The sequence below is a fragment of the Neltuma alba genome, unplaced genomic scaffold, assembly GCF_004799145.2.
Source record: "Neltuma alba isolate B1F8T4 unplaced genomic scaffold, ASM479914v2 tig00010430_pilon, whole genome shotgun sequence".
NCBI lineage: Eukaryota > Viridiplantae > Streptophyta > Magnoliopsida > Fabales > Fabaceae > Neltuma > Neltuma alba.
Window position 1 is genome coordinate 56,100 of NW_021635328.1, and position 18,536 is coordinate 74,635.

The 18,536-nt window shown below is 34.3% G+C and overlaps 1 protein-coding gene across 1 annotated transcript; it reads right to left on the reverse strand.

Annotated features, from left to right (window-relative positions):
• Positions 1-8,891: 8,891 nt before the first annotated feature.
• On the reverse strand, positions 8,892-17,719 carry LOC114756537 (MDIS1-interacting receptor like kinase 2-like). Its single transcript, XM_028945487.1, has 3 exons — positions 17,594-17,719; positions 9,233-9,851; positions 8,892-9,118 (listed from the first exon to the last, which is right to left on the reverse strand). Exons 1-3 carry the CDS (start codon positions 17,717-17,719, stop codon positions 8,892-8,894), a joined length of 972 nt encoding a protein of 323 aa, XP_028801320.1.
• Positions 17,720-18,536: the final 817 nt, after the last annotated feature.

An 18,536-nucleotide genomic window follows, 5' to 3' on the forward strand; every position in this document is an offset into this window, starting at 1 on the left:
GGCCGGGTAATCAAAATAATTCAAAGGACCCTACTGTGGCAATATACAACTAGTCATACATAAACAAAGGCTAGAGGCCTAAAGCTAACCAAACTCAAGCCTCTGCGTCTCTTCCCGAAGGCGCACGCCTAGCACCTTCACCTGAAAACATTGTAAACCACGGGGTGAGGCAAAGTCCTAGTAACCAACCTTTCCAATTCTAGGTACTACTAAATAGGTGCTCGTGAGGTATCCAGTGGGGCAGTTCACAAATAATATGATAACAAGGTAGCCACAACAATTCATGCTAGTGAAGTGATGCAATCCCCATCAACCATATCCCTCACTTTGGGGGATTTTCAAGAGCCGAACCCGGCTTATCCCTCACTATGGGGGACGTAAGGAGCCATAAAAGGCCTATCCCTCACTCTGAGGGACGTAGGGAGCCAAAAGGCCTATCCCTCATTATGGGGGACGTACTAAGCCAACCATCATGCATTAATGGAGGCCTTACCACGTGGTAGTAACTATCAAAAACTCTCACCAATTCCCAAATCATGCATCATGCTCAAATCATAATCAAATAGTAATTGAACATTTCATAAGTAACTTCATTCAGTGGCATATCCTTCACAATTTCAAGATTCATCATCAATCAAAACCCCACAAGACGGTTTTCCTTTTTATACACAACATACTCTTTGAACATAATTACTACTTCGAGCACAAAACATAAATCTACTCACAATACCACAGAAGCAAGTACTAAGGATTGGAAAGTGGTTACCTCTCGCCTGAGTAAGGAACAACAAACCAACGATGTGGCCCCGTGCACCACCAAAACTCACAACCGGTCTACACAAGCACACAAACACACCACCAACATATATTAGCTCTCAAACTAATAATGTGGCCAAAACAACACTTGGGGACACAAAATTCCTATCTCCCGTCAAAACTCTACCCAACTCAAAGGGCATAACTATCAAGGCAACACTCCAAGGTCATACCAATCCATTAAAACCTTAATTCCTTTCCAAACATTAATTAAAATTCATAACCTCAAGGACCCACTATAGGAATTCTACACCCAAATATCTATTTTGAACAATTGAAGTTCTAACAACAATCTAAACCGATTAAACATCCAATTTAACCCTCCTTAACATAACCTAATTCACAAAACTCAGAATCAACCTCTACATTATCAACCTCAATCATAAACCTCCCATTTCCATAAATCCTAACTCCAAAAATTCAAGATCCTTTAAATCCAAGAAAACTACACCGATTAAATACTTAAACTAACCCAAAGCAATCAATTAAACTCAAAACAATCGGTCAAAAACCTCAGTTCCATCACAATTTAGAAAAACCTAGAGTTCTACCAAAAATCCTCAGAAATCCCAAGAAAGAAAGTAGATTAGAGGTTAAAATCACTTACTTGAGGTAATGGATCCTTAGAAATGCCCCCTCCAAGCCAGAAATTCGAAACCCTAGCAGAGCTCCTCTCTCCTCCTTCAGATTTTCTAATTTTCGCACAACTGAACCCTCCAGCGATTATATAGATTCGCGACCTTTCACCGCGGCGAACTCCAATCTTCGCCGCGGCGAACTAATCCTGAGAGGGATTACTCGCCTGAAAACTTGATTTCGCCACTGCGAAAGCTTCCCGAGAGGAAACTCTCGCTCACCCAGAAAATCTTCACCGCGGTATGCCCTTACCTTCGCCGCGGCGAAACCTTCCCAAAAGGGAAGCCTCGCTCACCCGAACAACTTCGCCGCGGCATCCCTATGACTTCACCGCAGCCAAACCTGTCCGAAACACAGTCTACCTGGAACCCCCGGTGCGCCGCGGCGAACATACCCTGAGGGGGTACGTTCACCTATTCCTCCAACATACCTCAAATCCAACCCAAACATCAAGATCAAGATTAAATCACTAATCTATCCTCAAAATCAACCGAAAGAGGCTTTTAAAACCCGATAAGACTCAGGATGTTACACTTATCACTCATACAACGATTCAATATAATTTCATACATACATATAACAACGTATATAATTACACAGTATTATTTCAACAACAATAAACTTTCTCCTCTTCCAAGTGAATCCCTTTTCTTTCTCCTTGCTCTCAGTGACACTACCTGGGATTCCCATGACTGTTTATACATTGAGGGGAGTGAGATTTCATAGAAATTTCAGTAGTAATGAATCATAATTATCATGTCAATCAAGCTCCATAAAATATGACATGTTAAAATGCATAATAATCAATTTAAAGACCATGTATAACACATTATTCCATTAAGGAAATTAGTACATATTCACATTTCATATTAATGTGCATTTGGCCAAAGCATATCAAATATCAAAAAGCATTCCATACCCTAGTATAAATCAACCAATGCATGGAAACATAAAGCAAGCAACATATGCACATTAAGTAAGCAAGAAAAACAATCAAATTAGATTCAAAGGTACCTCTTTTATACTTGAACCAATTCAGCCTCTTCAATTCTTTTGAGTTCCTTCTTGTTCTCTTGCACAATGCTTATCAATTCATGCATAAACACATTCTAATTTATCAATGATTCAAGCATAAACACTAATGCTTGACATTAAACTCAATTAAACCCCATTTTCCTTGATTTTTAACAAAATGATTCTTCCTTTAGAATCAATAACCTCTTGACTCATTCCTACACAATTTTTCATAAGGAATTCAAATATGAAATCAGATTTTTGAAAATCAAACTCCTTCCCCATGAATTCATCTTGGCCGAATAGGGGTATATAACTTCTAAAATTTTTATTTTTGATTCCAACGATTTTAAACACTTCCCAATAGTATATCCCTACACAAAAACATGTTTTAAACCCATTGGAATCATCAAATCAAGCCAAAACAATTCGCTTCTATATGGACAGTGCTAGGCTGAAATGAAGCTCTAAAACCCTAGGTGGATTTTCTTCTAAAAACTAATCTATACACCACTTAATCTTGCTTATTTCACTTGGTATTTAAGGTTTCTATCCTTCCCTAAACTTTCCATGAACAGATTGAAATTTGGCAACATCACACTTGAATTTTTCAACTCAAAAACTCAACCAAAACTACCTTAAAGCTTAGGGATAGGAAGGCTCAAACATACCTTGATGTTTCCTTGATGTAAGTTGGATAATTCCTTGTCCAAAAGCCCTTATCAAATTCAGTTTCCAGCTCAAAAACGAAATGGGCAGCACCACCCCTTATATTTTCCAATTTTCTAACATTTTTCCTTGTATTTTAGGGGGTATTTATAAGCAAACAATTCTGCCACTTCTTCCCCCATTTTGCACAACCAAAGGCCACCTAGAGGGGTTATTTGGCAGCCATCCAATGTAAGAAAGGTTCAGATTTATCCATGTGTCCCAATTCTAGATTTTTCCAACAATTATTCCTTAAGTTTGCATTTTATTTAATTAAAAATAGAGCTGTCCAGAAGCTACATGAAATTGGGCTTGAATTGGGCTTAATGCGGGCCCCAAAAATGGTTTAGGATGGCCCACAATCCAAATCAAAATCCCAAACCATTCCAAAACTTTATTAGTTACTATTCACTAGTAATATTTCATAATTTTTCTAGACCTCCAAAAATTTATTTATCTTCATGATAATTTACCTTTTAATATGAGAACATGATCTGAAAATTTTCAGAATTTTTTTCTACCTCTAGGTATTTATTTTAAATTTTTCCCAATTAGGCCTCTATCGGTCTCACTGTGGGAAATAAATTCTCTAAAATTAATTCCTGTACTTTCAAGGCTTGAAATTTTTTTTATAAATTCTCATAAATATTTAGATACTTAATCCATATTTTTTCAGGAATTATTGAGGCCTCTAGATATTTAAAATAATTATTCTCTTTTAATTTTTCACTGTTTTCCCAAAAAACCTCTGTATTCGGGAAATTACGTAATAATTCATTTTCACACCAATTTCACCTCTAGGGCCTTCATTGAGATTTCAAAATCACTAATTCACCAATTTCCCATTTTTAGGAAATTTTTCAGAATTTTTCTCAAATTTTCTCATTTTGTCCTTCCCAGACCGATAAATTTGAAAATGCTGGTCCAGACCCTTTTTGGGTTTCACATTATGCTTAGTTTTCTCAACCAACCTTCTTTCCCTATTGGATCTCAACAAAATTTTTCATTCCTTCTATCAATGCTAAATTTATCGGGATGTGACACATTACATGTGCTACGTGATTGTTCTGTTACTAGGCAATTTTGGGAGGATATGTTGAGAGGGAGAGGGTGGAATGATTTCTTTAGTATGCCCCTTAATGTCTGGCTGTATGAGAATTTATGCAGAAAGAAGGGGAGTTGGCATGAGTGGCATCTTATGTTTGCTATTAGTATCTGGATGCTGTGGAGATGGGGAAACTCTTGTTTGTTTGAGCAGGACTTTTACAGGCCAAGCAGGCTAGTCGATGTGATTTCACATTTTGTCAAGGAAATTAGGGAAGCTAGGGAGGTCAAGAAAGAGATAAGAAGCAGCAGGTGTGTGTTGGTACAATAGGAAAAACCTGAAGAAGGTAGATTAAATGCAATTTTGACAGGGCAGTGGTCGGAGGAAACAAGGTGGCAAGATGTGGGGGGTTGTACAGGAATCATGAGGGGAAATGGTTAGGAGGTTTCCAGAGGAGAGTAGGCAGATGTAATGAAGTGGATGTTGAGTTATGGGCCTATTAACCAGACTGGAATATCTTCAAAAGTTCGGGATAGGGAAGGTGGTCATTGAATCAGATTCTTTGGTGGTCACAGGGAAACTAGAGGACATGGTGTATAATGGGGAAGGTAGTTCTAAACAGGTGGGGGAAGGTGAACAAGATACTAATGATAGGTGGGAGGTGAAAGTCAGACACGTTCAGGGAAGGGAATTTTGTGGCAGATCAGTTAGCTAAGATGAGCCTAAGTCATAACCCTGGTTCATACTGGCTGGAAAGTCCTCCTATTGATATTGTTTTTGGGCTTGATAGGGATAGATTGGGCGGATCCTGTCCTCGTCATAGTCAGTTTTAATTAGTTTGGGCTGTGGCCCCCTTTCTGTATCAAAAAAAAAAAAAAACAAGAAGAAGAAATCATAGCAAACTATTAACTACATAACTTAATAAAAAAATTTATTTAATCCTCGACATGTCCTTTCCGTGAATCCTGCTGCAAACTCATTCGCGTTGTATATCCGGTTGCCAAACCAAAAAAAATAAAATAATTCTCATGTTCATGTGCTACAATGTTAAAATTTGCTTCCTTGGTTTTTGCGTGAAATTTTATATTGAATATTTATATTTTTTATTTATGAATTATTGAATTTTTAAATATTTTTATTTTTTAATAATTAGAATTTTTTATAATAATTATAAAAGAAAAGGTATAGTTTTTATAAGTTGATTTTTTATCGAAAAAAATATTCTTACATTTGAACAAAATCTAATTTTAAAATATTGAGAATTAGAGAGAGGGACCTGATATATATAATATTTATTGGAAAGAATCATAAAAATTATAATTGTTTTATAAGGACCAAATACTAAAATATAGATTTAGAAATACTGTTTTTCCCCTAACTAAATCCCCTATATTCTCTCTCACCATATCCTATAATTATCCTTTTTTAAATGAAATAATAATAACTTATTCATATTAATTCAAACTAATTAGAATTACAAATTCAAAACCAATTATAATTAATCAAATTAAATTAATGATCAACACTAATTAATTTATTTTTCCATCATTTTTAATCAATAAAACTTCGTTTATACTTTCTGAATGATGAATTTATCAAAGTTATAAAAGTCAACCACTTTTTAATTTATTTATTTCATACTCTTATTTTACTTTTTTTTAAAAACCAAAGTACTCTTATTTTATTTGAGGACATTAATTATAAATTTATAAACCCAACCCTTAGAAATAAATTGAATCATATTGGTTAATAAAATTACAAATTTCAAATAAAAATTAACATATAAAAGTCATTATATCAACAGGTATTTATTATAATAAAAGTAACTATAATAATTTGAGCGCCAAAATTCAAATTTGAGTCTACGGACATAACCTAACACGTGATGTGCGAAGAGTTGAGGGGTGTCTGTGTGTTCATGCAAAGGAAATGGATGACGTCAGACATGTAATAATGACGTGAAAGATGGGGTAATAGGCATAATAGTAACAACACAATCACGCCCCCTGTTGGAGGTAAGAGTGTCATTCAAACTTATGGTTAATGGAAGTGATCGCCCATTTGATTCTTTACTCTTTATAGGAAGGAAAGTTGGTAATTATATACATATATTTTGGTGCCTTTAATTTGATGGCAAACGATCATACAACTTTACTTAAAGAGGTTGATGTTTCAAGATAGATCTCATCCGTAATATATTAGGGGTTCGAGTCATGATTAGTTTCCTGGGACATACATTTTGGGGTGAAAATGAAACTTGCTTTTAATTTCCCGAGAGAGGAATCATAATAAATCTGTAGTTAAAAGCTACTCAAATATGTTGTAAATTTCTTACTTAAAAAACATGCTAAGAACTTGATATATACTTCCCATTTGATTGTGATGAACGTAGGATTTGAATAACTAAATTATAAATATTAATAAAATTAGTTAAATTAGATTTTTTTCAAAAAAATATGTTAATTGGTTTTCTTAAAATATCTCATTTAATCACATACGCTAGGAAGCACCTTATTAATAGAAACTCCCCTCTAATGTTTGTAACTAATAGGAATAATTTTGTTAAAAAAATTGTAAATTTGAGAAATAAAATAAATTGAGAAGTCTTACATTTAAGAGCCAAAAAAATTCCAGAACTAAGATCCAAATCCCATATTTGGAACCAAGGAGGGAGTAGTATGGCTGCTGACTTCTTCTGATCTGTAGAAACTCGGGTAATAGAAGTTACAGCCACTATTACTAATATCCACCATTTGCAACAGAATAGAGAGAAGAGAAGAGATCTGACGGATACATTTATTCTGCAATTTCCATTTTCTCTCTAAACCAAAACCCCTTGCTCCATATCTCTCTTTCACCCCTAACCACCTGTGTAATTCCTCCATCATCATGGCTATTTCATTCATCCAAATAGTACTGGTGATCAACCGGAGCATGAATAGCTAAGATCCTTCAATTGTCCTAGCAAAGATTCATTGTTCTGCTTTCATTTCCTTTAATCCACTTGTAACAATGTACTAGCTCTCTTCCAGCTAGTTGAATAATTTGAGTATATTAAAAAAATTAGTTACATTAATTATTTGTAATAAATAGGTGTTGTTTTCCTTAAAATAGCCTTACTAATTATGTGTATTAGCTAGAACTGCTATTTGATGTAATCTTTGATATGTACAATTACTACAAGAACTACTTTAAAAAAATTGATAAATATAAGAGACAAAATGGATCAGAGTCTTATGTTTTAAACTAAATTAAATGTTAAACTAGCTTTTGTATTAAAGACTGGGGTAGTATTTAATTAAATTGGAGGTTTGGAGAATGATTTGACAGTGTTCTATCAATTGAACATTTGGATCTGAATTAGAATGCTTGTAGAACAGTTCTGTTTGTATGACCTGAGTTGGAGGAATAGATTTCTAATTAGGAGTAGATCTAATCTTTTTCATTGAGCTAGTTGTTTAATGGTTTTCTATTAGATTGAATGATTCTATGACACTGCACAGTTGTGGTTATTGACAGAAAATTCAAAATTGCTGTATTAGTGTCCTTACCAATTGAGTCTATCTAATTCTTGGATTATATTGTTGTGATGATCTCGCTCGAGTAGTTGCATTGATCTCTGGATGAGGAGAATTAGACAGTTGTCAATTCTATTCAGATATGTGTAAGAAGATTACATGTAATCCTAATTGAGCTAGGAAAGTAAGGTGAATTGCTAGGGGAACGACTCATTCATAGATGAAATTCTCTGTTTCCATGTTTGGAGTTAAGAATCATAACTCTAAATTTAATTCCTTGAATTCAAAATTAGAAAGGGGAAAAGATAAATACTTTCATGTTGAGACATTAACTCGGTAAATTAGTGGATTAGCTAGGAACTCACGACATTTCATAGGTTCCTCAAAGAGAATGACCTAGGTTATGTGCATCATATTAATAAGGACAATGAATAATATGTAGTTCAATCTTCAAATTTTATCCATAAGCTTGATCAACTTGATGATATGCAATAGTATGATAAATTAAAAGTAAGCTTTACATAAGCGTGTAAGGGGATAGGTAATTTACATTTTTTCTCACTTTAAAACAGAATGTTCTATTCTTCAACAATTATAACATTCATCATGAAAAAAAAGTAATAATTTATGGATATATTTAACACACTCTATAGCCCTCCAAATAATAGAATGTTTTATTTTGAATCAAATTAAATATCAATAAACACACATTTCAATCTAATTAATGAAATTATTGAAAATATAGGTCACTAAGATGTAAATTGGAATTTGTTTTAGAAATCAAAATTTAGGTGTCAGTCTAAAAGTTCTTTACAATCAGATCCTGTGAATATGATGACTTTTGTTCAACTTTTAGCAAAATAAACTAGACAAATATCACCAGCAAGATATTAAGCATATGGCAAACTTCAACATTCAAATCTAGACTTTATGAAAAATCCTAATTAAAGGTTACATTTGCCTCAAAAAGCAAATATAAAGTGAAATCTACTAACTTTTTATTAGACTACATTATTTGCACATATTGATTCGTTAAATGCTGGATCGAAATATCATTGAAAGGAATGGCTAATGGCATGTTGGAGGATAAAAACCTTTGAGACACTGACTACATCGATGGCTGATATTGGGTAGATGGATTATATTCAAGCATGCTAATGCCATTGTGACAAAAAAGTCACATCTCTTACATCTTTCTGTGATGGCAGTAGGAGACATGGGTCTAACACATCTTTTAGCCAAATGCTTTCAGAATATGTCTTTGATAAAGATAATATCAAATCTCCAGGATGTCTTCCCATGACCGTTTCCATTGTCACCACTCCAAAACTATAAACATCACATTTTTCATTTACAACTAAGGTGTATGCAAGCTTTGCAATAGAGCAAAATATAAAGAAATTATGTGATTTTATTATCTAGAGGTAAGTAAATGTAAAAAGAGATACAACAAAAACAAGAGAAGTATAAGAGAAACAGAAAAGCTGACCTAAAGCAACATGGCCATAAGTACCAACTAGAAGAGTTTGATTAGATGTATCCGGATCAATGATTCTAGCTGTGCCAAAATCAGATAGAAATGCCTCCATCTTTGAGTTTAATAACACATTACTACTTGTTATGTCTTGATAGATAATTGCAAGGGCACATTCATGATGAAGGTAGAACAAAGAATTTGCTATTCCTTTGATGGCATTTACTCTCTCACTCCAATCTAACTCTTTAGCTTTGTCATCATTATTCAACACATAAAAAAGGCTACCTCTTTCCATGTATTCATAGACAAGAAACATGCATTGATTATGTAAACAAAAACCATGAAGCTTTACAATATTGTGATGTCGAATTTCACTTAACATCTTCACTTCATTATGAAAACTCCTAGCAAGATATGTGTTTCCATATTCTCTTCTGTGGAGGTTTTTCAATTCCACAATTTTGCCACTAGGAAGCTGTGCTCTATGAACACTTCCATAGGCACCAGTTCCAATACAATACTTGATGTCAAAATCCTCTGTTGCTTCAATGATATCTTTATATGCAATGTTTCCATCATAATTCCATATGGAAAATAAATCTCCATTTTTTGCCTCTCTTGTCTCACTTATGGATTTCTTGTTTGTTTTAAACAATCGAAGTAAAAACCCACGACAAATATGATGACAAGAAAAATTATTAGAGGAATAAAGATTTTCAATAATAAAGACTTTGGAGCCTTAAGAGAATCATGAATCTCTGGACCAAGTAATTTTTTATTCCCATCTAAAATGTCATGAGAGAAATGACTATAAATTTCACTTGGAACATAGCCGCTGAGAAGATTGTATGACAAGTTGATGTAATACAGTCTACCAAGTTCTCTAGGTATACTACAAGAGATATTATTGTAGCTCAGATCAATGCTACATTCTAATAGGAAAGTGCATATGTTAGATGGTAATATTTCATCGAATTGGTTGTGACTAAAGTTACGATAAAACTGCCAAGAATAATCATTTAATTGTATGGCACTTTTCCACCTAAATTATTTTGGGAGATATCCAGCTGAGAAAGATAATTGATGGAACTTCCAATCTGTTCTAGTATGCTACCACCTAAGTGATTTTGAGAAACATCAAAGCATCCTAAAAATGTCAAATTAAAAATCGAAGAAGGGAAGACACCTGCAATGAATGAATTGGAGTTCAAATATAAGTTCCTGAGATTTGTCATTAAGCCCAAAGTTAAAAGAGAATGACTCAAACTTTATTGTTTCTACTCAAATCTAGCAAATTCTTAATAAGTTTGGCAAGAGTGAAAGGTAACACACTTATAAGGTTGTTGTTAGACAAGATCAAGTGATTGAGATTCAAATATACTTGTTTTCATAGATTTGTGAACAGATTTGTCCACAAATATGTCTTTGATATTTGTCATAAAAGCCAATGCTAAAGGAATGGCTGCAACTAGATTGTTTCTATTCCATTTGTGCAAAGATAGAATGTAAGTAAGATTATTGCAATGAAGTGTAAGTTCACGGTCATTATGGAATCTTGTGATCTTTCAAACAATGAGCTAGAAAGAGACATCCCTGTCAGGGGCTCATTTCAATTGTTTACTCTATTCATGTTGTTTTAACAATGCCCTTTTATGGGGTTAAAGCAAAATATGCCATAAAAAAAAAAGCAGTGACAATTTTATAATTATCTTGTGGTAAAAATTACTTTTCATGATAGTTATTCAAGTAACCACCATGAAAAGTATGCTCTTGCGGTGAAAATAATGAGGCTGACACTTGGACTTTCCACGGCATTTACAAAAATGCTATGGTAAACACTTTTAAAGGCAATTACATAGTTAACCACTGTGAAATGTATTTTTAATGGTAGTTTTAAAAAGATTTTACAATGATTTAAAATCCCTAATATCAAAGATAGGTTCTAACTTTTCACAGCAACAGTTCGTAGTCCCCCATTATCGCCCCCACTCCAATTTCTTTCTCCTCCCACCTTTGCCAGTGTTTCCTCTTATTTTTGTCATCTCCACCATGTTCCTCTATTGTCATTGTCATCGCCTCCTCTTCTTTATTCTCATTTGTGAGTTTTTTTGCCCTTTTTCTATACTCTTTTCATTAGTTTCATAATTTTTTATGCTCTGGTTTATTAAAATATTGTGCGTAGTGTTTTCTTTAATTAAAAACATGATTTTGACATTGTATAATATAGTTTTGGTGTCACAACCCGAATTTTGAGCCTAGAAGTACTAGAATTAGCCTGAAATGGGCAAGTTACCAGACCTATTATGACAGGAGTCTTGGAAGTTTCCTGAAAGAATAGAAGGAATCTCAGGGACCAAATTGCAAAGCAAAAGTTTTCTGGAACTGAGAAAAGAGAAAGTTAAAGACTCTAATAGAGTCTCGAGGTCCAAGAATAAGAAATAAAGATGAATGTAGATCAAAAGTTATGTTAGAGGCCTTAATGAGCTGAATTATGGGGTTAAGCAGAATAAGGGGCAAAATCATAATTTTGTAAAGTTTCAGGCTGGTAAGGGTAAAAATGAAAATTATGCCCGAAAATCCCAGAAAAATCATAGAAAAGGGGAAATGACATGTTAAAGCCTGTATGTGAAGTCCGGGGGTCCAGTTTAAATAGTTGAGGTAATTAAGGGCCAAAGGTTGTACTAGGAACCTTCGTAAGAGGATTCCTGAGGCTAAACCCAAGCAAGGACCTAAAACGTAATTTTTGCAAAATTTGAGGCTGAAAAGGGACAGTGATGAAAAGTAGGCCTAAATACTTCAAAAAAAATTCAAAAAAATAGGAATGAGATCTAGAGACCCGTATGAGGCTAAAAATAATGAAAATACACTTAGAAGGAATTTGTGAAATTCTCAGGGTTTTGACTAATTTTGAATATTATTTAAAATGAATTATTTGAAATATAAGGAGGCCTCAGATAATTGGAAGAAAATTAGGAAAAATGCTTGAGGAATTATCACAGGTTTTAAAAATAATTCCATCCCCAAAAAGTAAAGAGGTTGGCTTTAATAAAATTTAAAACCTATTTATACACTATCCAGGAAAAGTCAAAGTCAAATGTCTAGAGGTGGACTTTTGACCTGAGAAAAATTAGAAAAATTTCTCATGATAAATAAACAGTATTTGGTGCCCAAAGACGGATTTTGGAGTCGTAGTTTGGTAGAAAGAATTGCCTCAAGCTCACTCCGAAATAAATATTATTAATTGTTTTAATGGAAGAACAAGGGAAGAGTATCACTTTCTCTTTAGGCATATTACATAATGCCATGTGGACTTACTTAAGATGGGAAAAGGGTGACAGAACATGTCCCAATGGTCCCGGGTGAGTCAGGACAAGAAAAAGTATCCAATACGGTGCAGAATAGCAAGATAGGTGGAGGAATGCCTTGGGGTTATATTTTGTAAGAATTTTCTGTTAATTTCCTCCCAATTTTAATGCCAAAATCATGAAGCGACATGAAAGAAACAAGTGTATGGTTAGATGAAAGACACATGCACGGTTAGCTTGCAAGATGCATGCACGGTCAAATGCAAAACGCGTGTACGGTTGGATTAAAGACATGTGGCTTAATGTTGTAAGCAAGATAAGGTAAGCAAATTGTCATGAGGATACTTGTCATTATAAGACAAAGAGGAAAAATGGACGATCAAGATTAAGTCACATATTTTCAAGATCAAGGGCCAAGATTGAATCTTGTTTTCTATATATACCCCTTCCACTACAAAAAAATATATTTTATAGCAGTTAAAATATGACTTTTCTAGCGGTTACACAAACCACTAGAAAATCAAGTGCTAGAAAGGGATTTCTAGTGGTTATGTGAACCGCTACATAGTGTGGTCCAAACGCCAGAAAATTTCTAGCGGTTAAAATAACCGCTAAAGAAAACAAGTAGCAGAACAGGAATGATACGAAATTTCTAGCGGTTACAAACGGCTAGAAATATCTGACAAATTTATAACGGTTAATAATTCTGAGCAAAATTTCATTTTGCCAGGAAACAAAAATTTTCATTTTGGTGCCATAATTTTCTAGCGGTTAATAACTACTAGAAAATTCGGCAGATATCAAATTTTGTTGGGAATCAAAATTTTAGAATTGGCGCCAAAAAATTTCTAGCATTTATGAACCGCTAGAAATATGGGGGATATTTAAATTTTATGAAATTTGTCCCTCTTTTTTTTTTTTTTCATTTTCTAGCAGTTTGAAAGCCTCTAGAAAGTTTATTCCAGGCGAAAAAAAAAATTAAAATGTTTGATTATTAAAAAATATAATATTATAAATTTAAAAACCATTAAGTAGATTATATTAGAGAATTTTTGTTAATATGTATAATTACTAATGTATTACATGCTATAGATTTGAATTTTGTAATGAATAATAAATAATTAAGTTATGATTGTGTCAAATGAATTGAATTAAATTTAATAAGATAGTTGAATTAAAGATGAGATAGTTTATAATATTGAACCTAAACTGTTATGTTGAGAAGTGCTTGAATCAATTGACGAAGGTATGACAAATGTGAAGAAGAAAATTCTGAAAGAAAAAGAGAAATAAATATGTTAGTAAATTATAAATAAAAACAAATAAAAGATATTAATACTTATAAAATAATAATCACCTTGCCATATAATGAAGAGAAAAAAACCACCACATTAGATAATAAGAAAAAAAGAGAGAATTATAAAGAAGAATAGGAGAGGAAGGAAAAGAGATGGGGTAAATGAATGAAGAGGTGATATGGTATTTATAGATATTAGCGAGACATTTGTAGTGGTTTTTTTACAGCGTTTTGATTCATTTTGTAGCGGCTTTGCATTTTCTAGCATATTATAAAACGCCTAGTATTTGTAGCGGTTTCACAATTTGTAGCATTTATGTAACCGCTACTAATTGTAATTTTTTACCTTTTAAAAAACTGAACCAATTTTAATTTATACATATTTATTTATGAAAGGAAAATTTTTTGAATGATAAAAATTTTTGGAACTGCTATTCTTGATCATCATCCTTCTTGAAAAGAGATATTTAAAAAATTATTATGTTAGAATTATAATATGTTTAGAAAAAATTAGTAATTAGTAGTTAATTATTTAAATAATTTAAGAAAAGACATATACCTGATAATTGCCAAATTATCGTCTCCTTGAGGAAAGAATTTTTCAAAATTCAAGGGTTGGAAGGGTTCACTGTCGTAAATAATGTCACCATCACCCATATCATAAAGATCCCATGGCTTGAGGTGAACGACCATATTCCAGTCTTTATGTTTCTCGTCCTCGACATAGTAAACCTGGTGTGCCTAGAAGTAAGAATATATGGCTCATCGTCTTCATATTCCCCCATATGAATAAGTCTTGAGAAATTAACAGAGGTGATGCCTAAGTGGTCAGTAGCGAGTCCCCAGGGAGTTGTCGTATTTGCCCAGGAGCACTTGAATAGAGTTATAGTGAAAAGCTGGTAACTCAACTCAATGATGTCAATTAGCTTTCCATAGTAAGTGATGCCTCCAAAGCGCATATCATTGTCACTGCTGCTAGCATAACATCTCGTCCTGAATGTCCCGCAAACTCCAGAGTTTTGTGTCAGAAATCCCTGATCACGTCCAACCGTACAGAACTTGAAGCCGTTGACATTATACGCGGTAAACCTTCATGCATGGTCAAACGGATCGAGGGAAAGAGCTTGGAATTCATCTGTGTATGGGCTGTTGTCGTTACATATTTGACATGTAAACCAACTAGGAAACTCTTTATGGACTCTTTTATCAATGTCAGTAGAACGCACATGCCCCCATAGCTGCCGCCTGAGGTAACTTCTAAACTCACTACATTGAAGTATAATTTGTTAGAAGAGTCAATAAGAAACAAATATAAAGTGTAAAAGTTGGTGAGCTTATATAATACTTACTGCATGAAGAGTTCAACGTGGCTGCAATTTATCAAAACATGTCTGTGTGCCTGGAGTTTCTCTGTGTGAGTGAGTCTGAAGAATTCATATCCTCCAATTGGTTTCCCCACAGGAGGAAATAAAGTTGACGTGAAAGGACCAGGAGGAGATCATCTATGCAACACAAGTGGTTAAAAGATGTCTCCATGTCATCAAAGTACCTTGAACAGAAAGTTAGGACTCATCTCTGGAATAACCTTATGCTATTGACCCCTCAGGCCACGCCTTATTCCTAACATATGATTTTAATTTTCCCAAGTACTTGTAGATTAATATTCCATTAATAATTGTGAGCAAATGAAATAACAATTTGAAATTTAAAGAGGCGACCAGGGATAAAAGATAATCAATTGTACCTCTCTATAGGGTACATCCATCGATAGTGAACTGGGCTAGCAACCTTTGCTTCTCGAACAAGGTAGACAGTCAAGTGAATCATAACAGTGAAGAATGATGGAGGAAATATCATCTCCAAGTGACAAAATGTAAGAATTATTTTATTTTGCAGTTGATCAAGCTCTTCCGCTATCAAGACCTTCACACACAACTTCTTGAAAAATGAATACAATTCCACCAAAACCACTGATACATCAGAAGGAAGTGTGTTTTTCAAGGCTAATGGAAGTAACTGTTGCATAAGAACATGGGAGTCATGACTTTTTAACCCAATAACCTTTCAAGCCTGCAGATTGATACACCTTGAGATATTGCTAGAATATCTATCTGGTACTTTTATGTTCTTCAGCATCGAAAGGAAGATATCCTTGTTCTGCTTCGTCAAGGTGAATTTAGTTGGTTGAAACTTGTTGTTTTCATTAGGCCAAGCCTCTTCACGAATTGCCCAGGCCTATAAATCTTTTCTAGCTGCGAGATGGTCTTTAGACTTTCTAGCTTCGTTGAGTAACATATATAGCACATTATCGCACACATTTTTTTCAATATGCATAACATCCAAACTGTGTTGTAGCAAATTAGATTCCCAATAAGGAAGAGTGAAAAATATGCTTCTCTTCTGCCATTGCATAGGTTGCGCATCAAATGTCCCACGAGATTGTCGTCCCAGTCATTCAGGATCCACATTCTTACCAAACTCGACATTAATATCTTCTAACTGCCGCAAAATATCCACACCATGCAAAGTAACATGAGGATCTCTCTTCTCCTGTTTCCCATCAAAGCAAATCCATTGCAATCTAAATCTGTGCTTGGAATTGAGGAACCTTCGATGTCCTATAAAGCACCACTTATGACTGTGTGGAAGGCGACATGGCATGGAATCAAAATTGTACTCAGGACAGGCCAACCCAGTATGCACGTTCCAGCTGGACAAAGTTCCCAAACTTGAAAAATCACTTATTGTCCACATCAAGGCTTCACGGAGATTGAATAGTCGCTTGTCATATGAGTCATATGCCTCAACACCATTCGTCCACAGGTCAATCAATTCGTGTATCAACGGTTGTAGGTATACGTCTGTATCATTTCCCGATGCTTTCTTGCCAGGAATGATCATGGAAAGCAAAAAGGAGCTCTGTTTCATACACATCCAAAGTGGTAGATTGTATGGAATTAACACCACCGGCCAGATACTGTAACTTGTGCTCATGTTTCTGAAGGGATTGAAACCATCAGTTGCCAACGCAAGACGTACATTTCTAGGATCACTGGCAAAGTTGAAAATTTCACATCAAATGTTTTCCACGCCTCCGAATCTCGTGGGTGCCTTAACCTGCCATTTGGATTTTCCTCAGTCACATGTCACCTCATGTGCTGAGCCATTTTTTATACATATACATTCTTTGCAACCATGGTTTCAAAGGAAAGTATCTAAAGAAATAATGTATTAAAAATTTCAAATATCGAATATTTAAATACTGAACAAGTAACATATTATAATCAATTGTATTGAGAATTTTAAATATCGAATATTTTGAGACGGAGCAAGTAACACATTATCATAAATTGTACTTGAGAATTTTGGCTGGTATCTTCTTCTGCGTTTTTCCCTTCCGTACCGACTTATAGAGAGACATCTTATATCTCGTAGAAATCTCCTTGTTTGCATCATCTCCCCAGTACAACATACAGTCGTTTGGGCATGCATCTATCTTTTTGTAGTTCAAGCCAAGCTTGTTAATAATCTTCTTTGCTTCATAAAAAGATGAAGGGAATTCAGCCTGAGGGAAAGCATCTCCCAGTAATTCCAACAGCATGGACATCGCCTTGTCAGTCATACCACACAAGCATTTGATATGATACAACCTCATCAAGAACGATAACTTAGAATACTTTGTGTACCCAGAATAAAGAGGCTTGTCAGCTTCGCTCATAGGTCAAAAAATTTCCGAGCAGTTTCATTTATAAGAAACTCCAGTTGAGGCCCCTCTACTTCATCTTCGTTGGGATCCTCACTTTCATGAACATCAAAAGCATCAAGCATAGCATCGTTCACGACATCGGCTTCATCTACTCGAACTCTCATCCATGAAACTACTAGAACTGACTCAGCAACCATATCTAGTCGTTCCCCATGTAGTTGGCAAAATACATACTCTTGCGGAAGGGCTTAAAGATCAAATGTTCTCTAACAATATCTCTGGGATGCAACTTCTTGAAATTACATTTAGGACATGGACACTGAATCTTACCATTTACGGCGGCATTGGCAAAAGCAAAATCCAAAAAATAGTTTAGACTAGCCAAGTATTACGGAGTCGACTGATGCAAGTTGATCCACGACCTATCCATCACTAATATTGCTCAAATTTCGTAACATATGACATAGGAAGCTCAAAGAAAAGTTAAAATGAATTTCAGATAGAGTTCTTCAGCTTATAGAGGCTGCCAATAGTTACATAACGATCAATTTTTTGTAGCGGTTATAAACCACTAGAATTTCTAGTGGTTTTATGCATTCAGGAGCATTTTATAGCGGTTATACATTTTCTAGCGGCTCAAAACCATTAGAAGTTTCGAGTCGTGACAATGGTTAAATATTTTCCAATAGTTTATTATTTTCAAGGGAGCATGAATTTGATATATAAGAATGAATTTTAATGTTAAAAGAATATATGTTTAGCATGTTTTATATAGTGCAACAATATATTAAGTAATACTTGATATAAATAAAAGTATAGAAATAAATAATAAAAGTAAACAAATAAACATAAAATTTAAATAAATATCCACATAAAACATAAGATAATGAAATCTAAATCAAATAAAATCCTATACAAGCAAGATAGGGGAAATCAGGAGTGAGGGGCAGAAGCAGCATCATCGTGATCGTTAGTCCTGGATCCTCTTGTTGGTTCTACTGGGGTGGGCAGGCA